This window comes from Populus alba, chromosome 1, assembly GCF_005239225.2.
Source record: "Populus alba chromosome 1, ASM523922v2, whole genome shotgun sequence".
NCBI lineage: Eukaryota > Viridiplantae > Streptophyta > Magnoliopsida > Malpighiales > Salicaceae > Populus > Populus alba.
The window spans coordinates 40,533,252-40,559,636 of NC_133284.1; the positions used below are offsets into that span (position 1 = coordinate 40,533,252).

Below are 26,385 nucleotides of genomic sequence, written 5' to 3' on the forward strand. Positions count from 1 at the left end.
GAAAAAATAGTAAATTCAATAAAAATCCTATTCAAAATCTATTTAAAAAGATTTAAATCAGTATTTTTTAAATGATTATTATGACTTTGTTTTTCCATATTAGACACATAAAAATTTGATGAAACAAATTGCTAAGATTGCCATGAAAACCTCTAATATTATCAAAAATCATGGCAAAAATGAATAATAATTAAAAAATAATGCCAAGACTTTATATATATAAATATAAAGAAACAAAAACTCAAAAGGAGTGAAGTCCGGGCATGTGGCTCAGATAAAAGAATGCTTGGAATGTGTAGGTCTGCTAGGTTAAACCCACATGCTTGAGCATTTTTTTTTTTTTTAAGATTAGTTGGGCAACGCGTCACCTGCATACCTAATTTTTTGCCGCCCTAGAGATGGCTGAAAATTTGAATTGTGTATATTTTGACCATAAAACCCTATTTTCACCTAAAAACAATCGCAAAACACTCATAACCTCAAGAAACTAATTTCATCAGGGAAAAAAAAATCAAATCAATTAAATACATAAAATCAAAAAAAAAAAAAAAAACTTGTGCAACCCTAATATTATGTTTTGGGCAATATAGAAGCTCAAAAACACCTCAATATATCTTATCTAGTTCAAGATAAAACATTTGACACCAAATTTAATTATTTTAGTCATTGAAATTTAATTAACCAACTTCTTTCTCTTTCGTTTATTATTTTCTAGCAACTCTCACATATATTTCTCAAACTTAAAGACGTAAAAGTGAACAAAATAAAGTTTTGGGCTAAATTGTTTAATTTCAAAATTAAAAGCATCAAAAAGAAATTTTAAAAATATCCCAAGTCAAAATTAAGTAAAATGACTCTAACACCATTTTCTGTTTTTAAAAAAATGGGCCTCCATGTTTTTCTTTATTTCATTCTTGGTACCTTTATTTTCAATCTTTTTCAAACAATAAAATTGAATTATTTTTTATGAAATCAAGCATTGAATAATAAATTAAAAAAAAAGAAAATTAATGATTGAAAGCAAAACACACAGAGAGATGACCCAAAAAAATTTTAAAAAAAAAAACAAAAAGATTGTCATTTTTTCTTTGTTTCAATTTTGATCCCCTGATTTTCAATCTCTTGCAACACAATAAAATTAAATTCTATTTCATGAAATTAAATGTCAATTCAATGCCAAGATTTTTTTTGAGACTTTCAATAATAATTAAAAAAGAAACAAATCAAAACAAATTGTCAACTCCAAGTCTTAATCAACATTGTCAAAATATGAAATTGAAAAAAAAATCAATGAACAAATAAAAATAATTAAAACAAATAAAAGAAAAAACAATATTATAAGCCACTACATTTTATGTATGTAAAAACAATGTTTTTTCCATCCCTTTCAGGTTTTTGTTAATATTATGAGTTAAGAAAGAGGTTTTTTAAACCAGTTTTTTTTTTCTTTTTTGCTTTTTGATTGAAACTCCCTCTTTAGATTAATATAAATTTTATTTAAAAATACATGCATAAAGAAAAATAACTCAAGTTTTCAATAAAGGAAACTTATTTGAAATGATAAGAAAGAATTAACTAAACACAAAATTAAATCCATTCAACAAATTTTAGTGGACATCAAACCAGTGAAAGCTAGGCTGCAAGGATATGGGATTCTACCTAAAACAAAGGCAAATAACATCAGTAATATTTGTTTGCTATTATGTGGAGTTTGCATTCTACATTCTACCATGTAGACAACGAAGGGGTATTTCCATTTGTTACTGAAATTGTCGAGGTTGGTATGCAGAAAACCTTCTATTTTCCATTTCTTCAAGCAGCGTGACCATTATTCACTTGGTCCAGTCTCACAAAAAGATAAGATCACTGTCCAAACTCATGCAGTGAAGCCTTCGATGCAGCGGCAACCGTTTAACTGCTAGTACCTCAAAAAATTATCATAAACCATGGAGCGCAATATGTTATTCCCATCTCATGTATGGTTTGAACATTCGATAATTTATGAAACTGCTCTTGGAAATGACACAGTCGAAGTGAGCAGTGGGTTTTGAGTTGCTACCCTTCAAGTTCCTTGGGAAACCAAAATGATAGAAGACAACTCAAATTCGTAATATGCGAGTTAATTTGTAAACCTGTAGAAAAGAAACAAACTTTTGGTCACACAAATAATTCCTGCAAAATCAACTGTTGGGTGGCATAGTTGATGAGGATTTTTTCTTCCATGTAGTATAGGGTATTCGGATCCATGAATATCTTCGTAACTAGAACATGATGAGTAGAAATGGCACAGGGTGCTACAGCTTTGATTTCAAATGCAACAGGAACCCTAACATACCATTAAAACATGCAAAAGTAGTGCCATTCACACGAGCAATAAACACTGGCAATAGCTAAATGGATCTTCTGTGATGAAGATCAACTGCATAAACTCTGATTGCCATAATCACAATTCATTACAGCTCAAACAATGTTTAAGCAATATGCATGACACTCAATTTGAAAGGAAAGTATGATCAAGAATTCAGTTGCTGCCATTTCCAGGTTTTAAGTTCAGAGAGTAGCATCAATTCAGAAGAATTTGTACAAGGGGCAGCCACTTGATGACCATAAAAGATGAAGCAAATTGAAGCTTACTCCATGGCATGTGGATGTGATGGTTTGCATGTGTGGTTTAAATATTCATGAAGTTTATCCCAAACTGTAAACCAGATTGGGGTTCCTGGCATGAATGCATATTGAGGATTAGGAACGAAAACTTGGTTTGACAGTAATAAATTGCAAACAATCTTTCTGTTCTTGCTCTTTCTTCACTATTTGTTAATATAGAAAGCAGTACATTAGGTGTCTAGAGTCATCTGATATAGGTTTAAGCGTCCAAAGTAGTGAAAAAGAAAAAATATGAAAAGCAAATACTAACCTGAGCAGTCCTGCTAGGCAGAGGCAGTTCTAAGCAATTTTGGAGGCCATCAGCTCTGCGCATAAATGGATGGAATACAATTAGAAAAGAAAAGAAAAGGAAAAATAAATTTGGAAAAAACATTTTTATACAAGCAAAAGATCCAAAAGAGGAATAATTACTTTCTGCTGATTGTTCTTTGAATATGTTGCTGAGCATCTACAAGTCCCTGGCCTCCATACTTCTTTTCATCAGTATTTAGTATGATCTGCAACATCAGTACAAGTTAAATAAGAAAAAGACATTTGTTGAAGAGTAGAATCAGACTACCAGGAATGTTTTGGCGAGGAGAAATGAACTAGAAGATAATTAGCAGTGCTAAGACTAAAAAAGTATTATGTATTATGCTTTGATCATATAATCCTCAAAGCAACTAAAAACTGAGAACAGCATATCTGAACAGTGAATATAATTATAGAACAGGCATCGACCATACGTACTTGATACTCTCCAGCTTCTTCCACACCTACACTATATCTTTCATAAGCTTCAGTTGGATGAAAGTTGAATACGAAGAGGAGAGGTCCTCTTATGTATGATATTACCTGTAAACAGCAGTGAATCATCCAATTACTGAAAATATTACACGACTTGCCATTCACCAGAAATTACCAATAGCTAAAATAAAGTGAGTAGCTGTATTAATACCACAAAAGGTCTGTTCGACGATGGCTAGTATCTTAGTCTCAAACTTTGCCCATTTTAGAATTTGAGTTCCAAGAAGTTTCAAATGTCTTTGTTATTAGAGTATTAGCATACCTAAGGTGCTTTATACATGTTTGTACATTCTGATTCTGAGAAATTTTACAACAATGCAAGCTTTTAAAAAAGGAGCACGATATTTTTCAAGTTTTGATACTCAAATGCACGTGGACATGCATGCACAAAGTAATTTGTATGGAAAGAAAGTACACCCGTACCATGGTAGTGTCATTCACATGGTGAATGTGTGGTAAACCCCTTGAAAGCAATCTGTTATTTTCATCCAAATTCATAAGGTCCTAAAACACAGGGAAAGTCAATTAAACTGGTAGCACAACAGTCAATGTATTTGAAGTCCAAAACCGAAAGAATATAAAATTTAACAAAAATAAATCTGCGCATATTATATTAGAACATGTATGGTGCAAACCAATTGGAAGTTTCACCTTCCAAATCTAAGCTTAAAGCAGTACTGCATAAACTGTATTAATATGGAGGAGTAAAACTGATACCTTATCAAAGGAAAACAAATTGTGATGCACTTCATTTGACAGAAGATACCAACTACGATGAGCAAGCGAATATGAGAAGTTGTTGCTTGCCATTGGGAACTCAACCCTCTAAGACAGAGAAAATTCATAAACACAAGTAAAGTCTTCAAATTGCAGATGCTTCACCTAGCCAATATATAAGATGAAAATAGAAGGGACTGAAGCCAAAATCTCACCTTGGGATGCCCAAATTCATTGCCCATGAAATTGAGGTAAGCACGCCCACCAATTGTGAAGGTAATCATTCTGATCATCTACGTCAAGATGAATAAAATATATTGAACCAAACACTCGTGAAATGAAAAAGTGGGAAAAGGGAATGGAAGTTGATTTATGCTCACTAAGTTCACATAAGGAAATATCTCTTTAACTGCCATTCAGAAATGGATATTTACCTAATCTCAATTTACAGTGCCACTAAAACAATTGAAGCTGATTACACTCTGCATATGCGAAGGCTAGTGGCAACACTTACTTTGTGTAGTGAACATCCTCTAAGCAAAGATTCTGTAGAGCCAGGAGTGTGCTCGTTGATTTCACCAAACAATATCTCAGCAAATGACTGCCCTCCAGAGATACACTGACATGCAGAACATTATAGAAGGATGTGAACGATATTCAAACATGCATACAGTAAAGTAGCATGCAAACATTTGAGCTAGAACAAAGATTTATTGAAGGGATGCTTACTTGATTGTGATTTTCAGCATATATAAGCATCTTATCAGCATATTGTCTGTTGCCCATTAAAGCACTGACTATCTGCAGCATAGAAGCAAATTTAGTAAATGTTCACCTGAGAGAAAGAAAAATCAACAGCACACCTTGCTCATGCTCCATTCATGATCTGGAATATTCTTTAGAAAAGACGACCACATCTCTGGTGCAGAAAGGTTGACATAATAATCAAATCCCAACCCCCCTTGTGAAGTAGGATCACAAAGTCCAGGATAAAATGTTGCCTGAGCGACAAACAAACAAAACTTTTTTAGAGCCACATAATTTTATTTAAAACCAGCTCAGCTAACTAATTAGTGCTAAATGTTATCTAGATAACAACACAAAGGCATTGAGACACAATTAACAATTGCAATAAAAACACAGACGATGATATTGATTAGAATGTGGCCCAAACAAAAGCATGCATGATCAAGTGGTTTTCACTGCTTTCAGTAGACTTCATTGCATCCAAACTTTTTGCTTATGCATATAGCAGTTATGCTTGAGCAGAAATGGTGAAGAGAGCATAGGGCTTTAGGGTTTGCCAAAAAAGATTTGATCATTGGGAGAACAGGATCTGTCTGTTCAGTTAACACATGGTTTCTTCTGATTTTTATCTTTTTCTTTTTCCTTCTTTTCTATAGCCATGCTGGCATTTATCTTGCTATCCATGTGGAAATTTTTTGCCATTTGAAGAAAATGCAAAAAACTATCATATCACATGTTTTTTAGGGTTCTTCCAAAAGTTATCAATTCATGCAAAAATTGACCACACAAGAGAGACAAAGATGCTAACCGACTATTCTATCTTGCCCAACACAAATATGGCTACAAAACACAATTCATGTAAATGATATTGTTATATTGTTTACATCTCAAATAAATATACACGTGTTAATCATAGAAAACAATGATTATTCATCACAATAAAAAAGAGCTAAAATCGATCATGAATCAGAAGAATTGACCTAGCTGGAAGATTCCTTGATCAACCAAGAGAATTGAAGATGCAGTCAACCTAGAGGTTATAATCTACCAAAAGAAAGCAATTGACCAACAAAGTTTTGAATGCCCACAAATAATTTGAAGATATAGTCCTATTCAAAGCATAAGTCCTCAACATAATAGATTAGCCTAGGATTTATTTGGGTATTAATAGAAGAAAAATTTAGCTTGTATTAGGATTTAATAAACTTTTTTATCTTATATCAATGTATGCATAGGATTAGGATTATCAATGTAAATAAGATTTAAACTCTATAACAATATGCATAGGGCCAAATACTTACAGTAAATGATGGTAAGAAGCAAGATCAAGTTTCTAAATCCGCCACCAAGTCTAAATATTGTGCTATGTCATTCATATGCATTGAGATTGTTTGGCTTCAGGGTATGTTGGGTGAACTTGGTATTCCTCAACCTTTTACTCCTCAACACCAATGCTATTCAAATTGTTGTTAATCCAGTCTTTCATGAACGCACCAAGTACATTAAAATAGATTATCATTCTATTCATATAATACTTAATAGATATATGATTACTCGCTCTTACATTTTTATTGAGTCCCAAATGATTGATGTGTTTACTAAGGCTCTATCTCATCATTGACATCAATTTATGGTTGATAAATTGATGCTTCTTTATCCAACAACATCAATTTAAAGGGGGGGTTTAGCTATACTATCTTGTTTTAGGAAGGCTAATTGATTTAGGTAGTTTGGTTTAAGGAGATTGATTGATAGGAAATTAGGTGTACATAACTACCTTTTTAAAGAGATTATAATTAGGTCCAGGAGCGATTACAGGGTGTAAACATGTTAATACTTGACTATTTAAAGAAAAGAGATTCCCCATTAAGAGGCATTCAGACCATTTTGACATAATAACTTTTGGAAACATGACACCAACGGTTGTGTAGTCTTTAGAAAATGAATCCAGAAGGCTCTAGAATCTGGATACATCCGTTTTTTGAATAAGAAGATGAAAGGCGATAATAATTCATTCTCAAAATCACTACGGCAGTAGTTATCCCCAAGCTTGATGGGCTCCTTGTAAAGGGAGAGCTCCAAACAACAAAGGCTCATCAACCATGTTAAAGGATAAAGTTGGTCATGGATGCTAATACTAGAAAAAGAAATAGACGATGGAAAGTCAGAGGGATAGTTTGACAAACCCAAGATATACCTCATAGTCTCATAGTGAGGTCTATATGTGTCCTCCCACCACACAATTCTTCCTTATAGTTAAGGGGTAATGTTAAGCAAGCAATACCTCAACAACAAGCCAAAACATTTAGGCATAAAAGAATTGCTGAAAATGACTAACACAAGTACCAATCACAACATAAATCATCCAAAGCCAAGTGATGAGTTGTGATGAACTTGTCAGCCATCACCAATATCTCTTAGATCTTGAAAGGAGATGAAGACAAGAACTATTGTCCAAAGCTCGTTTTAGGAGAATCCAATGCATGGACACCTTGATAAAGGGAGGATGCACATGCCTAAGAAATAGGTTTTGGATGTTACACAGACTAACAAAATGGTCGAAAACAAATTGCCACAAGTACCAATTAGGTTCTTAAAAGTACACCAAAATGATCATTATTGGACATGACCTCACCTGCTCTTATGCAAAACAGGTCCAAATTGATCATTAGTTGATATTTGTTAAGAACATAATCATCAAACAACCACAAACCTTAACAAAAAGGATGAAGAGGGTTCTTATCCCTACACCACCCCCATCTAGGAGGCTAAGGAGACAAATAATGGAAGAAATCTTTAGAAAAATAGACAAAGCTAATGCTAAGACAGTAAAAGAGAATGTGAAAAAGCAACCAACTTCAAAGATGAAAAGGCAACAAGGTAAAGGCAGGGATCAATCAACAACCACAACCACAATGACAAAACAAAATTGTCCATAATGTTAAGCACCCTTGGAGATTGAACAAAGAAGACAAACACCATAACAATGAGAAAATAGTGTTAGCTCTTGAGCAAAAGCAATGAGAAAATGCTATTAAGAAAGCCACCTCAATAAAAGAAGAACATGCACCCGTTGTAAAAGAGACAACACTGACAGTGCTCGAAGATAGCAAAAATGTCAAAACTCCAAACGAACCCATAAGCTGTGAGAAGGCTTCAACATATACGCTTATCCAAACAAAAAAACAGCTAAATGAAAAAATGAACATGATTATTGAAGTTGATGGCTTCTTGGATGATGGCATGATGGATCAAGGTTAGAAAACCCTTCCTGATGACAACACATGGGAGGAGAAGGTAAAATAACTAGAATTCTAAGTCCTTGTGCAATAGGTAAGTGAACAAAATACTTTAAAGGTCCGAGGAACTGGAAAAACCTTATAATGCATAAGCAAGCGACAATGAGGGAGTTGCATCAACAAACATGGTGCTCACACTATCATACTCCTTCAAAGCCAAGTCTGACCAACTAGCTTATTTGAAAAAAGACTATGATGATAGTGCAAAAGAAAAGCATAAATTGTTGAGGTCAACTAGTCAGAGCCAGCTATTTAAGAAGAGTCAAGACTCACATTTCCTATGCCAACATTGGGTATGAGGCGCCATTTGAAGCATTGTATCAGTACATAAGGTCTTGGTCAATAAATTATTTCATGGCAATTATGGTTTGATAAATCCAAGACTAAGATAAAATTGGTGTAAAGGTAGTCATAATATCCCTCAATAGATCATAATGTGACCTTATCCATTTATCTTGATTTTTCCTGCATAAACAATCAAGCTGAATATGATGTCTTCATTATAAGTCTATAAATACTCCTAGAGTTTGGAGCAAAACCAACCACAATCAATCACGATAACTAAGGATTCATTACTTTAATGTCTTTGGAGAATATAAGTGTAAACACTCAACTCTAGCTCCATATCATATTATAACCACAAATCTTTTAAAAAAAATTTCTAATCTTATTTTGTTTTTGCAGTAAGAAAATACAAAAGCTAATGACTTGGGTCAACATGTATCAAAGTACTTGACAAGACAAGTTTAGTTATGGCATTATCCTTGTCAAAATCATTGATCAATCAGCCATGGCTGATGTCCAACAAGAATATCATGACAATTTGAGAAGTGCAAAAAAGCACATGACAATAACCACAAAACTATTGCTAAAATTTTCTATCAAGTACAAGCTTGTGAAATCCTTCACAAAAAGTTCAAGGTTTTTCAAAAAAAAAAAAACAGTCAATTATATACTCTTAGCAAATATATATTACACAAGATATAAGACTAGAATATTGTTAAAATGTTTAGTTCCAAAAAAAACCTTGCTGGTCTTGTTTCATGAAGGGCATTCTAGAACTCACCAAACTAGAAATAAGATGGGGTGGCTTATTATGAATCATGACTTTCATTTACCAAGCATAACCAAAGATTAATTATGTAAAAAGATACCAAGAACATCAACAATTTGGTCCAATCCAACATGTGCCTTCTAATGAACTCAATGTAGGAGTCAAACCATGAACATTTATTGGATGGGAAACGGATATCATTGGCATGATACATCCTCCATCATGAAGAGGGCATAACTACATTGTGGTAGCAACGAATTACTTCACCTAGTGGGTTGAAAATAGTGATCAAATTCATTAAAAAACATATCCACAAATTTAGACACTCAAAAACTATCACTACTAACCAAGAGTCTATATTTATTGAGTGTTCACATGTCTTTGTACATTGTTGACTTCTTGTTGAAGAAAAACTAGCAAAATGTCACACAAAGGTTTGGGGATCAACAACTCTTTGGTAGAAGTTCTAGGTGGAGTGACAACACCAAAAAAGTAACACCTCATTTCTTTTCATAGTATTTTTGTGATAGATTTGAATGTACTTGAGATTACAGAAATGTTGAGCCGTAAAAGAGTTATATTTTTCCATGTGTTAATGTTTGTGAGATTGATTTGTAAAAAGGATTTTGTCTTTGTGATGTTCTCTAGTTTTATCCACATGTATATTAATACATTAGCTCGTCCGAGGAACATAGTTGGAGTGGTGAGGAAAAGGAATTGAAGTTATCATTTTACAGAGGATTATAGCTCTAATTTCATTTCTTTTTTATGAGTAAATTTAGTGGAAGGTTAGATTTTATAGGTATGGCATTGATTATTGGGCAAGGTAATTGATTATGGGTTAGACATGCATGAGTGGAAACCTAAATGTTGAGCACATGTAGTTTTTAAAATTAAAATAATTGGCTAAAACGATTGACATGTCAGATATGTTTTAAAACATGATCAATTAATTTTAGGTGAACAATGTTCACATCATACTTCATTGATTTAATTGTTTGACTTCAATACAAGTGTGATTGGGTTGACATTCCTTCATTTGATAAATACAACAATAAAGGGCATTGTGTACTCCTAAAATATACACATACCAATCATAGAGAATAATGATTGTTCATCACAAAACAGGGAAAAAGTACTGAAATCAATCATAAAGGAAGCAATCAACTAAAAAAGTTGAATGAGAAAATGACCATGATATTAGAAATCATGGTCAACCAAAAAGAAGCAATCAACTAACAGAGTTTGAATACACTAGATAACTAGAAGATTAGCTTAGGATTCACTTGTGTAATAATAGAATAGGAGTTTAGCTAGTATTAGAATTTAATAAACCTTTTTATCTAATATCAATATTTGTATAGAATTAGGATGACCTATATAAGTTGGATTTGAACTATGTAACAGTATAAATAGGGTCAAATACTATTGTAAACGATGATCAACTTTTATTTATCTTTTCCCATTGAGGGTTTTATTGCTCCTCTTATTGTTTTATTTATAGTTTTTTTCCCTTTATTTTCCTACATTTTAGATTCCATTAATCTCTTTCTTCCTAAACTCCTATCTTTTTCTGTATGGTGGTACTTCTTAGAAGAGATAGCCCTTTTTAAGAGTTTAAAATATAGATTCCCCACTTCTCCTTTGATAGAGATAATTGTCGCCTCATCACATGTTCAATCCTAAATAATCAATCCTAAATAAAATTTAAGTGGAAATATCTACCAAACAATGAAAATTTATATCAATTAACAAACAACACGAAGTTAACTCCCCCCACAACAAGTAAAAGAGTACATAGAAGAAATTGTAGTGAGCTATACCACAAAATTAGACCCTGAAAATGATTAGAAGGAACTTCCTAACCTAAAAAACTATAGCACAGACTTGCATTATATTTACATGGGGATGGTGTACCACAAAATTCAAAGAGATGACTTCAAGTCAACAAAAGCACAAGGTTTTTTTTTTTTTTTTTTTTTTTTGCAGTTCATTAGCTTGAGAAGTTTCTTCCAAAGAAATAAACAAGGAAGGCCATATAGTAAACTACAGCATAAACCATAGTTACCTACATCTTCAGCAATTGTTATGATATCAGGATGAAGAGCATGCAATAGCTCATTTGCCAAAATGAGATACAAGAATGCATCCTTGTCAACATGTTGATTGCAGTAACTGCAATAAAACAAAACTTGTTTCAAAACACGCCACAACCTTGAGTGCACACATTGAAAAAATTCTTGAAAAATAGATGATATGGAATTAAAACTAGTGACACGGATAACTTACCAGAACCCTGCTTTGAGAAGAACTAAAGACCTTTTTTTGGACAAATGGTAATAGGATCTTTTTCCTTAATAGCAGTTGATCTTTCTATTTGTACCACTAACCCATAGCTCTTATTGCCATTAGCCTCCAATTCATTTGTACCATGTCAATTTTTTATGCATTTTAGGGATTATAGTCATTTGCTCATCTTAGAAGCAACATATATAATTTGGATAAGCACCAAAAAAACATATCATCTATTCAAAGGGTACAAAAGCAAATTAGGGGCAGATTTGATTAATTGAGAGGACTTGAGCAATGTTTGAGAAATTAAATGATCCTATAAAGTCAAGAAGCTATGAAAACAATTAATAGATATATGGGAAGAAAATGAAATTAAGATTAGGAAATCAAGATTGACATAACAAATGCCTTACTCTTCCAGGTTGCCTGTAAAAGAAGCAAAACCATTGTGTGTGTACATCATTGATGAGAGTGAATGAAACTGGAAACCATCTATGTGATACTCCTCAACCCACCTGCTCAAAGACAACATCTTAAGAAATGCCATGAATTATGTACTAGAAAAGTACATGATGCAATATGTTTCAAGAATTATTAGCTAGCAGGAGATACTATAAAGAAACAGAATTTTTGAATGATTTCTTGTGTTCACATTTACCAATTCAGATTTGAGAGTAGATACTGTAATACTTCTTGGTCGCCATATTTGAACATTCTAGTACCCCAATATTTGTGATGTCCTCTTTTACCTATTCAAAAAGGGGAAAGTTAAATATAGAATTAAAAACAAATGTGTATATATAACAAAAGGGCATAGGCTTATGGAGAAGTTTGCAAGACCACTGCATCACCTTGTGTTTGTCAAAGAACCATCTCAACCCAAAAGCTTAAGTTGTTAGGTGAGGCTCCAAGATATAATTTATATTATTCTCTAATACGTTTTTGGGTTGAGATGGTTTTTTAACATAGTATCACATTCTCACCATTCATATTATTTGATAAAAATTAAGCATAAGATAATGTGGGTATGTGCAAGTTTCAAGCCCAAATAGCTTTCACTTGAGAGGGTGTGTTAGAGAATAATATAAATTATATCTTGGGACCTTGCCTAATAACTTAAACTCTTGGGTTGAGATGGTTCTTTGATGATGTTTTAATGTTTCACAAAAACATGTGTGAACAGAAAAGAAGTTAATCTTAACATGACATTGAAACGGTGTTTTGCCCATAAGTGTATATGACTCCCTTAAATACTTCACACATGAGAGAAGAAACACTACTAAGATCTTCAGTGAAGGAATGTTGCATCCTCTTAGGACATTCATTGTTTGTCCGAGTAAAGCAGGTAGAAGATGAAGATTAAAAAAGTAAAAAGTAAAAGCTTGATACATAGACAAGTCTTGATTTGGACATGAAAAGGATTTTACATCAGGGATATGGACTGAGATTATTACATTATCCTTGATTTTTGCAACTAAAATTAGGTATACAACTCATACAAAACAACACGGTGTAACCTCTTTCCCATGCTATTTTGAGTATATAAACTATAACTCAGCTATATAGGACCATGGGCTTTCGGTAAAGGAATTGTTATGAAGATATGCATGTCTATGAACATCTAGAAGGAAAAGTTTTGTCAGCATGATTCTTCAGTGCATGTTTCAACTCATTGGTTGAGGTGGATGTTTGGGCAAATTTACTGGCAATTGGGTAGAGCTTTTTGTCCCTCTTTGAATAGAAAATACTTGGAAAGCTTATACAAGTATGAGATTCCTTGTGAGATATCAGCTCCGCCCTTGCATAAGTGTGATATGCACAAATTGAGAAATTAATATTGAAATTGACTTCCCTAATTAGTATAAATAAGGCAAGTTACCTGTAATCCGATCACCATAATAGAATAGGTACCTTTTCCTTCAATTTATTGATTTCATGCCACAACATTCAAGGTGTGGAGATAGAACACTAAAAATACATGTTCATCAAAATGCTCCATATGATTTTCTAGTACATTAGGAAAAGGAAATTATTTGTTCCTAGATTTCTTGCAAAAACAACAGACAATGTTAGGGCATGGACATCTGCTTAACAATTCTGCTTTATACAACCTCAAGCCTTTAAATGACCACCAACTCTGTCACTAGAGTAGATTGACATGCTTGTTGTCAATCCACATGCTAACTTTTCGTATGTGTTCCTGTTATGTGCTCATTTACCTTGTGATCACTTAGGTCATAATAATACTTATATATAGAGAAAGCAACTCATATTTCCATTAGATGAGAGATTGGTTACTCAAAGACCTCTGTGAGACTACCTTACACATAAACATCATATTGCCACCTCCCCATCTCCCTCAGCAACTACATGACAGAAGCACAAGGCTGGCTCGGTTAAAGCCCAATAAAACTATGAAAAAGAATCGGGCTCATCTTCATTTTCTTTTCCCAAAGACAATTAATCCTAACAACCTCTTTATAAGCGTAGATACATAATGTGCACATTGCAGCCATCTTACACAGAAACAAAAATTATACTCTTTCAAGTAAAAACATGATGTATTTCGCTTCAAGCTAATCAAGAAGCTGGTAGGAAAACAGAGAGGTGACAAACATATTTCACGGATTATAAGATCAATTTTACCAGTGTGAAAGTAGCAATCATTTGATCCATCAAACAGTGATAGTCCAACCATCTCATCTGCAGCTGAGTAGGAATGCACAATATCTAAGAACACCAACAGTCTCAATCCTGTAAAACAAAAGGCCCCAATAAGAGAGCCTCAGCTGAAAATTAATTGATGAATGACAAACATGATCAATGTGTATGTTCAGAGAGAGTGTTTGTGCCAAAAGGAGACAAGAAAAAATATGTCTGGATGAATATTGAAGGTAGAAGTCAATTTTAAACACTTTTGTATTCAAAAGTTGATAATTGGTTGTTTGGGGATTATTTTCTGTTCACATTCAAGGTGAATTAAGAATTTATTTCATATATACATCCCATCTCTATTGTATGTTAAGGGCCCAGAAACAAGTTGTAAATCTACACATCATAAGAATTTTAACGAGATGATACAAGACCTTTAGCCTTGTTATTTTTCCTTCACCCTAATTGGTGCAATATGAGATTCCATGCAAACATAGTTATTATATAAGCAATAAAAGGTAACTACAGCCACTGGTTTTGAGTTAAAAGGGGTTAAATGTTAATTAACCCCCTTTAACCTTGTTTGGGATATTTTTTAGGAAGGGAAAAGTTAACGGCCTTAGCACCTACCCCCCAAAAAAAATGGGGGTTAAGCGTTAACCTATTGAGGGGTGGGGTAACAATTTTTAAGGGGGAAAGATTTTGAAGATATTTTTTTCAAAATTCAGCTTTCATTTTCCCTCTTTTTTACACCCAGCCAATAAATTAGTCTCACCATTATACCTTATTTATTATTGTTTTCATTGTTTTAATTTTTAAATTGACTTAAAAATTATTGGGTCCAACAATTATATATAATTTTTACACATCTACCAAACATCCTTAACACTTTACCCTTTAACCACTTTCTTACATCCTTAACACTTAACCTCCAATTTTTTACCCCAAACCAAGCACAACCTTAAGGTTAATGAATCAAATGAACCAATATCAGATGAGGAATGGTAACCGTGTGCTGCATCAACCAAGCGTTTGAAATCATCAGGAGTGCCATATCGGCTACTAACCGCATACAAATTGGTGACCTGCATTGCCATAGAGATTATCGCTCATCAATGAACAAGGAAAAAAAGCACTTCACGGGTCCAAACATGTGTTGAGATTACAAAACCAATAAACTTTGGAAAGAAATTTAAGATCGCTAGTAAATGGGCTAGTTGTATGATATTCAAGTAAAATTGAATATATTATGTCTGTAACATGCTCCATTTACATAACACAATTAAGTAAACAAGAGGTTGTGATAGCAATTAGCATTGAACATGTAGTCTGTAAGATGTTCCATTTATACAACACAATTAAATAAACAAGAGGCTGCAATAGCAATTAGCATTAAGATGCAATTATTCTCAAGGGTTTAAACTTCATTAGAAATGGGATTGAAAACATTAAGATTTTACAGCATCCAGTAAATCCAAAACCTGCTTATTGATTAGAATATGCGTTTCAGCTTACCACCATAAAGGAACAAATTATGGATGTCAGCATTTCAGGGAAACTTAGATTCACCAGGTTTTTCAATTCTAAATAAGATACAGAGTGTGGGAAGAGTGCTTGACTCACCCGATAGCCAACAGTGAAATAATCTTTGTGTTCAACAATTCCAATCAACTGGATTGCATTATATCCAGCTCCCTTTACATGAGGAAGGACCTATCATGAGAAAAATCATAGTGAGGAACAGAAGTATGGGTTGCCAATCATGTTACTCTGTGTAAAAAATAGATCAATAAAGAAAAACATGAATAGCTACCTTCTCTGTGAAGTCAGTGAAAGAAGATATTTTTGGCTCTGAGCCACTAATACCAACATGGCACTCATATATACGCAAGGACTTCGGCGCCTTTGGGTGTTTGTTTTTCCATTTGTAAGCATGCTCTGGGGGTGGTTCCCAATGGATGGCAAAAGCTTCGTTCCCGTTTGTATCTGATAATCATGAACAAAGTTCAGATGAACCCAATAATTAATATATGCAGAGTATATTCATCGAACTAAAGAAGAGTAGAAATTTTGAAGGCAATGGGAATGTTCCTGAAACAGAGCTAGGCACTAAGATTTCAAGCAAGCAGAACAACACTGGTTGTCTAGAGCAATACTATCCTAGAGAAGCTGTTTCACCTCATATGCATTTCTAATTTCGAGAAGGTAGGGTCCCAGTAGTAGTCTGGAGTAAGGGAACCAATTATAACAACTAGGAAAGAAAGGCGATCTTTAAGAGCCCAAATTAATCATCCATGATGAGAGAGGATGAGAGGCAGACAGAAGGAGGGAAAGGTCTTGCCCAGAGATATACATTGAGAGGGTCATATAAATGGAAATCAAGTCCCATGTTTTCCTTATGGTCAAATACAAAACCCCACCTTCAACACTTAGACTTGTTCAGTACGTGGTTTTTTCTTTCAGGAACGAAGAGTGGTGCTTGTAATTCTGGGGGCTGTGTAAATATGCAGGGTGAAGGCGAATCATTGTGTGGATAAAGTTAACTTCCATTCAGCCATCTTTTATTTTTCATTACAATAATATCACCATCAACCAAAGAGTACCTCGATGCTTAGTTAACAAAATTAAACAGGATTCAGTGCTCTCAGTAAAAATGTTAGAAAAGCAACAAATGAGTTGCGGAATTTGTTTACCTGGTTGCACATAAGTAGCCCAAGCAGGCACACGTTCCAGTGGTCCACTAGGAGTGTTAAAATAGACCCTGTATTTGCTTCCATGAGGAATAGCTGGGGTGTACTTTTTCAACCATGCTTGCCTTCCTTTACGTGTCTCAAACCAATATGGCAGAGGAGGCTTCTTAGCACGAATTTTCTCAAGCCATACAGGGTCACTCTTGATATTATATATATCATATTCTTTTCCTTCATCAATCACCGTACAAGGAGGTAAGTTACTTGGTGGATCATTTTTATGTAGTTGTTTCCATTCATTGTATCTTGTTTCTGCATCTGGGATAGGTATTTCTTCCAGTTCTTCTTGTGTTTGAGGGCCATTAGGGCCAAATAATTGCTCATATAACTTTGCTGGCACTTCAAAACGTCTATTTACAAAAGTATCTTCTCCAGGTTCCCAGTAGTCATCATTTGCTTTCTTGAAGATTTCTTCAATACTAGAATCGCCACTGTCACCTTTATCGTAGTCATCCACATAATTATACTGCTGAAAATAAAGTTGATCAGGTTGAACTCCATCCTTGAGTTTATCTTCAAGAATAATAAACCAGTAGCCATAATCATCATGACCAAAATGACCCTCTCTAGCAGAGTTTTCCGTGGGTGACCACCCATTGAAGTCACCAATTAATGAACAGTAGCGAGCACCTGTATCCAATTCACCATCCCTTATTATTTTTCAATTTCATCCAAACAAACAAGAAGTTGAAAACAAATCAAAGCTATCTAACCGGAAAGTTAAAAAATGAAGACAGATGAAACGGAAAACTCAATAAGTGGTGATGATGGTGGTGGTGATGGTGGCGGTGGTAACAAATATCAATGAATCAAATCGAATAGAATGTGGTCTGAATTCAATAACCTGGAGCCCATTCCATAAAATCCATCCGATGCTCTGGGTGACGATGCAAACCCATAAGCTCAAATCTACACAACAAAAGTGAAGTGTTTTTTATCCTGGTTTGTTTAATCTCTTTTTATTCAAAAAAAATAAACAGAGAGAGAGAAAGCGGGTGGAATGAAAGGAACCAAACCCATAAGCAATGTCCTTCAGCATAAGGTTTCGTTTGAAAAGTTCATCTTTGAGGTCCTTCAATGATTTATACCTGCAAACAACAGGGAATATTTATTAAAAAAAAAAAAGTTGGTGGTTTCTCAAAGGAGAAGAGTTGATTATGTGCTTACCTTTCCCTGAGAAAGTAAGCAAACTGTTTGTGAGAAATGCCAAGTCTGGTGAGAAACCCAACTGGGTTTATCCCTTTTTTCTCTTCGTCTTCTTCTGTTTCATCATCACCTTTCTTTTTCTTCTTCTTCTTCTTACTACCGTTATTATTCAAGTCTTGCTGTTGCTGTTCTTTTTGGTTTGCTGAGGCTGTGCATTTTATTATTCGGACTTTGTTGAAGAAATTTAGTGTGGTATGAGGTTTGTTTTGGAGAAAGAAATTGTTTGGATAGAGAGATTGACATTGACAGAATCTGGTTGAGGACACTGAGATTGAGGCTGAGAAAGTGTTTAGTGTTGAACAAGTCACCAACATGTTCGTCGTTCTCAACTGGAAGCAGCACACAGAAACAGAGAACACTCCGAGAGGCTTTCGGGGTTTTAGATAAGAACAAGAGGCTTTTCTTTTGAGGTTTTAGACATGACTCCGTCTTCGTGTATAATTGGAGGCAGTTTGTTACTTTTTTAATTTTTTATTTTAAAAAATTGTTAATTTTGTTTTTAACATTATATATATATATATATATATATTATATATATATATATATATATAAAAACTCATACTTAATTTAAGATTATAATAATATATTTTAATTGAAAATATAAAAAAATTATAATAAAGGACATCACAGTTATAATTATCAGGACCAATCCGGGAGTTGACCTAATCAAAGAATCGGGTCTCGAGTTGCATTGGTTAACTCAAATAAATCTGAAAAAAATTAAAAAATACATATTTAAAGTTTTAACATTTTATATGAAAAAATTAAGAAACAATTCATATGAATATAGGTTATGCATGTTATAAATAATGAAGTTTAAAATATTATTTCAAAAGGTTTTTTATTCCACATTAAAAAGATACTATTTTATTACATTATTCTTTTAAGTTGAAGTATTTAAACCAAAAAAAAAAAATTATCCCACATTAAAAAAAACATAACTTTTTTTTATATACATAAAATATTCATGCTAAAGGATTTCAAATATCATATTAAAAAAATAAAACATTCTTCTAGTGTTTATTTAATGAACTTTGAAAAAGGTTATATATATAAAAGGAGTCTCTAGCTAGAATAAAAAAACATTTGAAAAAAAAAATATCTCAAACCGGGTTTTGTCGGGTCACCCGGGTCATAGGTCAACCTGACAGGTTAACCAGGTTTTGCTGAGCTTTTTCTCATCCTGGTCTTTTGCCTTACTCGACTGGTCTAACCACCGAGTCGACCTACCAAGCTGGTCTAGGTTTAATAACTATGATCACAACAACAACATAAATAATAATAATAATAATAATAATAATAATAATAATTGATAATATGGTATGGTTAATAAGATGTTAAAAATAATGATAAAAATTATGGTTATGGTTATACTAAATTTATGGTGATTGTTAATTTATTGGAAAATTTATAGCTCCAACTTACTTGTTGGTTGACAATAAGTGCTCGAGATATAAGATTATTGAGATTTCTTTATTGAAAAGCAACATGTGGAGCGTTGAAATGTTCAATTACAAGTTTTTGTTATTGCATATAAGGTTGTTATGTCGTGAAGTCTGCTACATAGGGCATTGAAATGCTTAATAATTTTTTTTTTTTTTGTAAATAGGGTTGTTATGTTATGTTATGTAATTAGTGAAGTCTGTTATATACATGTGAGATAGGTGGTACCTTAGAAGTGATTATGCTTAAATTGGACTAAGCTTGTTATAATGTCTAATATGTGGTCACGTGATATCCAATAAGAGGTTGAGAACCTTCAAACATTTTTATTTGAGTACTTGTTATTTTAAAATGTCTTAAGACTGGCCTTTTAGATGTGGTAGACAAAATAAGTGTTGATTTACTCTGTTTAGGCTCATTATGGATTTGATTGAGTTAATTTGCTATGGCATGCATGGTCATGTCACTACCTCAATTTTATTGTGGTAACTTATTTTAATTGTATTTAATATCTGTAATTGGATAGCCTTAAATCAACGTTAGATATGTTTAGATTCTAATAATAAGATATTCCTTTAAAAGGAGTCATTGCTAGTTTATTGGATTTTGGAGAATTGTTTATGATCACTTGATAACACCATTAGGTCCCCAAAAAAGTGGTCGTTTGGTAATGTGGTTGCGGGTGAACCTCACCCGCAACCATATTACCCAGTGTTTGATTAAAGAAAAAGGTGTGTTTTGCTGGTAGGACCCATTAACATTTAAGGCTGAACCGCAGGTTTTGAGAAGTAGCATTTTACTGCTTCTCATGCATATAAGGTAACCTCAACAGTGGAGCCATGCTCCACTGCGCATTGTTCACATGAATTTTTTTTTTTGAAAAATCAGTGCGCAAAATTTATTTTTTTCTTGAAAAACTAGTACAGTTAATTAATTGCACTCATATTGTTCACGTGAACGTGAACAATATATATTTTTTTAAATAGTTTAAGGTAAATTAAATTTGTTCGTACTGTAATCTCAATTTTATTCCTGATAATATTTTTACTTAATTTTATTGCACGCAGGATAAATCATGATAACTGTAGTTATTGTCGAATGAATTTTGTACATAATGAAATTGTTGATTTTTTTTAAAAAAAATTGTGTTTTACTCGAAAAACTAGTACTTAATATTATTTAATAACACTACATAAATTAGAAGGATATCGCATGATGACGTAACATTTGTGAAATTTGATCGCAATTCCAATTATGTTATTGCCGGGTCCGACCCAGTTAAAAAAAATTCAATTTTTATTTTTATTTTAATTGTGTTCTATTCAAAAAAATTAGAAGGAGATGATTTGATGACATAACAAAAGATTCAGTTTTTGTTGTTGTGCGCTTAAGAAACCATGAAAAATATTTTCCTTGTTAGATAGATTTTTGTATGTGATGACATTGCACATAGTTTAATGGAATAATAAAAAATATTTGATATCAATATTATTTATTTCATGATGTAATAACAGTAGTTAAATTTACAATATTTAAATTAAAAATCATTAATATTAATATATATTTTTTAATTATTTTATAACCTCAATTTGAAAAGCATTTTTTTAACCAAACACATTAAACTACTTTTTCTTCAACCTCAATTTCAACCACAGTTTTAACCAAACACCTATTTTTTCAAACAAACTTCAACTAAAAGTACTTTTTTATAAAACAACTTTTTTTCAAAACACAACTACAAAAGCTGCCGCAATACCAAACACACTCAAGATAAGTATAGGGCTATGCTGGAAACATAAAAGCTCCAACATATTCACTCTAAGTCAGAATAGGTAATAACATTAAGTAAAAGCATGAGGGACTACATAAAGTTACTAAAGTTTTGCCTAAGCACAGTCTTTTACTATTATAGAAAATTATACGATGAAGAGACATCATATGAAGCACTTGTTACAGGTTATTCCATTTTCACCTGTGTTGGTAGATGATATTCGAACCTTCATGGCTAAAAGAATGGCATTTATTAGTTGCGTGAATCGACTAGTCATTAGTCATTATAACGATGTTCTCATTTTCAACATGATTACTAATAAGTTATGGTGTTAACAAATTACTCATGTTGTGTAAACCCCCGGTTATAACTTTTCTAGGTATTTAAAAGAAGAAAAATTTAACCAATAGTAAAATGGGTTAAATTAAATTAAAGAAACCTAAATTAAGATAAAAATAGTGAAATTAATGAAAATAAAAAGTGAATATAGTACTAAATCATTGAAAAGAAAAAACATTTGTGAGGACAAAATGAATATGGAAGATCAAGAGAGGTCAACATTTGAATAACAGAAGGTTGGGAGTTTATGTACAAATGATAAAAAGGGGTGGGGATAAATGTGCAATTAACAAGATGTTAGAAGTATAAATATCATTATGTTTCCTCTCTTAGGGGGATTGACAAGAGTAAGAGAGAGTTTAGAGAGAGGCTGGAGAGAAGATATATTGATGGCAGATCAACCGACAGTTATAACTCCACCTTCCACCGTTGGATCAGCACGATATTCGAATATGTTGTTCTCATCCATGTTGTGTACATTGTCACCGTAGGGATTCTCTATATCAGTCCTTGTTTGAGAGATACAGAGGGGGGAATATATCTGGGGAAATACACTTCTTGATAGTCTTCTTTGTTGTCTGTTTTCTCCTTCGGCCACCGTTGGATTAGGCTATAACTTGGATATGTTGTTCTTCCTGATTCTGTCTAGATTCAGAACGGTTAAGATCTGAAACAAACATTCGGTATAGAAGTTGTGTATCTCGCACAGTAGGTCTGCAAGTTTGAGGTCAGTTCGGTTAAACCCATATTTCTGGAAATTTCACCATTTGATGAAGTTAATATTTGGATATGTTATACTCATAATAATGCATTACAACTTGACAGTATAGATTGTTTGGAATATTATTCCTTTGTTATTTATAGTTGATAGAAATTGTGTGAATGATTGTGTTTAGAAGAATATTATTCGGAAAGTTTGTAAAATCAACAAGAATGTTTAATTTTGATGGTAAGAGGGAAGATTGAAATAAATAAGATAAATTGGCTCTTATAAAGATATTTTTTTTTTCAGTCTTAAACGATATGTGATATGGCCAGAGGTTGAGACGATAGAGAAAAAAAGTTAAATTATGGATATTGTGTGTAATTGGAAAGGTTGATGAATCTGGACAAATTCGTCTCCTAACTTTTGGAGAGAATTTGAGTAGAAGGATGAGAGAATTAGGATAAAGTTTCTTCAAAGTAATTGTAGTTTTGATGTTAGCTAACTAAGAAATTGGTCTTGCTCAATATGGAGCTGTAGAGCCCAAACTATAGGTCATCAACCAAGATTGGGTCCTAACAGACCCTGTAGGGTAGTGTTTCTTGATGAGCAATTTTGACTATCTCAAAGGAAGAACTGGGTTCTCCTTCCTTCAGAGAACTTGTAGCCTTGTGTATTAAAGTTAGACAATAACTCTAGATATAGTTAAAAATCTGATGAGTGTTCAGGTAGTAACAATTCAATGTGTGGACAGTAACAGTTCAAATGTCTAGAAAATAACAGTTCAATGTTTAGATAGTAACAGTTCAAAATGTCTAGACAGTAATAGTTCAAAGTTAGACAATAACTCTAGATATAGTTAAAAATCTGATGAGTGTTCAGGTAGTAACAGTTCAATGTGTGGACAGTAACAGTTCAAATGTCTAGAAAATAACAGTTCAATGTTTAGATAGTAACAGTTCAAAATGTCTAGACAGTAACAGTTCAAAGTGAGACAGTAACAGTTCAAAGTTAGACAATAACTCTAGATATAGTTAAAAATCTGATGAGTGTTCAGGTAGTAACAGTTCAATGTGTGGACAGTAACAGTTCAAATGTCTAGAAAATAACAGTTCAATGTTTAGATAGTAACAGTTCAAATGTCTAGACAGTAACAGTTCAAAGTGAGACAATAGCAGTTCGAAGTCAAACAGTAACAGTTGGAAAAAAGTCAAACAGTAACAGTTGAAAAAGTCAAACAGTAACAGTTCGAAAAGTCAAACAGTTACACTTCAAAGTCAGACAGTAACAGTTGGAAAATGGACAGTAACAGTTCAAAGTTAGACAGTAACAGTAGACTTCCACGAGAATACTATATAAAAGAATTAAGTCATACGAACACTTGCATATTGAGATACTAACTCTGAAAATATACATGATATATGTATGTATGTTATTATGAGGAAATGAACATGCATAAAAAAAGTAACATATAAGTAATAGATGAATATGGATTCTTTATAATATCGGCCTGAAGGAATGATGACTATGGTTGGATAAAGGATGACAACATTAATGGGTGTAATGAGAAAAATGTAAGATATAAAGAAAGAAATGATTGAAAGAAAGATTTATTAGCTATTGATATGATTATTATAAAACATATCCTTGAATTAGAAAAATTTATGAGATGAGTCTGTGACTGTAGGAGGGACCACTGGTGTGGTGCAACAGCAGCAACAAGGGAGCACGAGTAGAACTTTTACTGCAGGTAGGTGACTTCCACCTTCCTTTTAAATAATGTTGAATAATGAAAATACTTTATCATGAAAGTTACTGTATTATGTTAATTCAGATATCAGATTTGCCAAATGCTTAAAATGTTGACAAATGGTTGATTAACTTCGGCTAATGACATCTGAAGAGATGACCTTGAACAATGAAATACCTTATCATCAACATTGTTGTATTGTGATAATTCAGATATCAGATTTGCCAAATGCTTAAAAATATTGACAAATAATCGATTAGCTTCGGCTAATGGCATCGAAATGGATGACCGGGACAAACGATTGATTACCTTCGGCTAATGGCATCCGAAGGGATGACCGGGACAAACGATTGATTAGCTTCGGCTAATGGCATCCGAATGGATGACCGGGACAATCAATTGATTAGCTTCGGCTAATGGCATCGGAATGGATGACCGGGACAAACGACTGATTAGCTTCGGCTAATGGCATCCAAAGGGATGACTGGGACAAACGGTTGATTAGTTCTGGCTGATGGAATTCGAAGGGGATGGCCGGGGTGAGTGAATGGTTAACCTCGACAAATGATGTCTTAAAAGAAGGGCCAGATTTAAGATTATAGTTGATTGCAAGAATTGGTGCATCTATATGTACTGCAAGTTGTGTATAGGAAGAACATAAAGGAACTACAAATGTCACGCTTCAAACATGAGATAATGTTAATGCTTCATTAAACTGCTAGACCATTTTCTTATTGTTATTATTATTATTAAGTAATTGCATTCTTGTAAATATTTTGTTCTGCAGTAGGGACGTCATACCAACAAGGTGCCTAGGAAACCCGATTCACGGGAACCCATTTTTACAAGAATCACGTAGTTGCATTCTAAATCATGATGTATTTTATATGAATCAATGTACTGAATGTATAACTATTATTAGATCCTTTTAGATTATATTCGTGATGACTACTTGCAGGATAGAATACAAACTCATGACTATGCATGCATATTTTAAATGCGAACTTCTAGTCATGCAAACATAATATTATGAGTTTATGTAAGATTCACTTTTAAATGAAATGTTAGTTGTTGTTGATGTATGGATTATATATTGATGATGTGAAGGGAATATGTTCGCCGATTATCGACATGATGTGTGTCAAGTATATATAAAAAAAAAATTACTGTTGATTTGGGCTTAAAAAGCCGGGTTGTTACATGTTGAGTATGTCAAAATGTTGATTTGTTAGATAATCTATTTAATTGATCGTCATCAAAATATTAATTAATCATTAATTCTCTGATCAAGATGTTAAATATTCTTCGTTTCTTCTTCCTATCAAAGAGAAACTATAGTTAGAAACTTAATCTTGAATAGAAATATATAGCAGTCTTGTTGATCAAATGGAAAGTGGTGTTCTTAATTTATGTTAATCTAATACATAATTTGATGATCGGTCATCACCAACTTGTTTATCGATCATCAATTTCTTGATCAATATGCTAATTGTTCTTTATTTTTTTCCTTCCAACAAGGAAAAAATACAATTGAAAATTTTAATTCTGGAAATAAGCATGTAGCCACCTTATTGATCAAATAGAATGTGGAGTTCTTAACTTTAACAAGTTACAAAGAAAAGATAATGCAAAAATTGAAAAAAAAAACATAAAGAAAAATATATAAAATGGTAAATAAATAAAGTTATAGATATAAGTTTTAAGAAAGTAAGCTATGATAAGTAAAAAAAAAAAAGCAATAAAAAGCATAAGTTTATGAATAAATCATAAAAATTATGTATATAAGGCTAACCATTATTCCAAGTTGTTGGATGGCCTATTTATAATATTACAAAGATAGAGTTTCATGTAAATATAAAATCCTAATCATAAATAAATTGTTTATGACAGAGAAAAACCTCATAATCTCAATCATAGTACAATATGTACTTTTTTATTTGTATATATTCTTTTAATTGTTATATATATTCATGTCAATCTATAAAATTCACTAGTTAACTTGTTAAAGGCTCTTATTATCATGTGTAAGACTTAATTGTTTATATCGTTAATGTGAATACTAATCTCCTAATTGATTTCACCCTTTTTTATTGATCATTGGTCGATTTAACATTTCTCACAAGTTTGCTTGAAAACGAACAGTGAACAACTATTGCTTTTAATTATATAACATGTAGATGGATTCTTGCTAGTATAAATAAAGCCCTTT

General features: G+C 32.8%; 1 protein-coding gene across 1 annotated transcript; it reads right to left on the bottom strand.

The window, feature by feature from the left end:
• Positions 1 to 1,571: 1,571 nt before the first annotated feature.
• LOC118056814 (1,4-alpha-glucan-branching enzyme 3, chloroplastic/amyloplastic) lies at positions 1,572 to 18,594 on the bottom strand. The gene is made up of 21 exons (XM_035069174.2): positions 18,132 to 18,594; positions 17,981 to 18,052; positions 17,809 to 17,873; positions 16,908 to 17,594; positions 16,028 to 16,200; positions 15,838 to 15,927; positions 15,224 to 15,299; positions 14,209 to 14,316; positions 12,221 to 12,311; positions 11,976 to 12,077; positions 11,343 to 11,445; positions 5,034 to 5,171; positions 4,900 to 4,971; positions 4,685 to 4,789; positions 4,386 to 4,463; positions 4,171 to 4,278; positions 3,877 to 3,957; positions 3,397 to 3,501; positions 3,079 to 3,164; positions 2,918 to 2,972; positions 1,572 to 2,132 (listed from the first exon to the last, which is right to left on the bottom strand). The coding sequence occupies exons 1-21, from the start codon at positions 18,482 to 18,484 to the stop codon at positions 2,100 to 2,102; spliced, it is 2,781 nt and encodes a 926-aa protein (XP_034925065.1). The 5' UTR covers positions 18,485 to 18,594; the 3' UTR covers positions 1,572 to 2,099.
• Positions 18,595 to 26,385: the final 7,791 nt, after the last annotated feature.

Coding starts and splice junctions, on each gene's coding strand:
- LOC118056814 (XM_035069174.2), bottom strand. CDS start 18,484: ATGTTGGTGACTTGTTCAACACTAAACACTTTCTCAGCCTCAATCTCA. Junction 3,958..4,170: donor ATTTGTTTTCCTTTGATAAG/GTATCAGTTTTA, acceptor CCTGTGTTTTAG/GACCTTATGAATTTGGATGA. Junction 3,165..3,396: donor AAGAAGCTGGAGAGTATCAA/GTACGTATGGTC, acceptor CTGATGTTGCAG/ATCATACTAAATACTGATGA.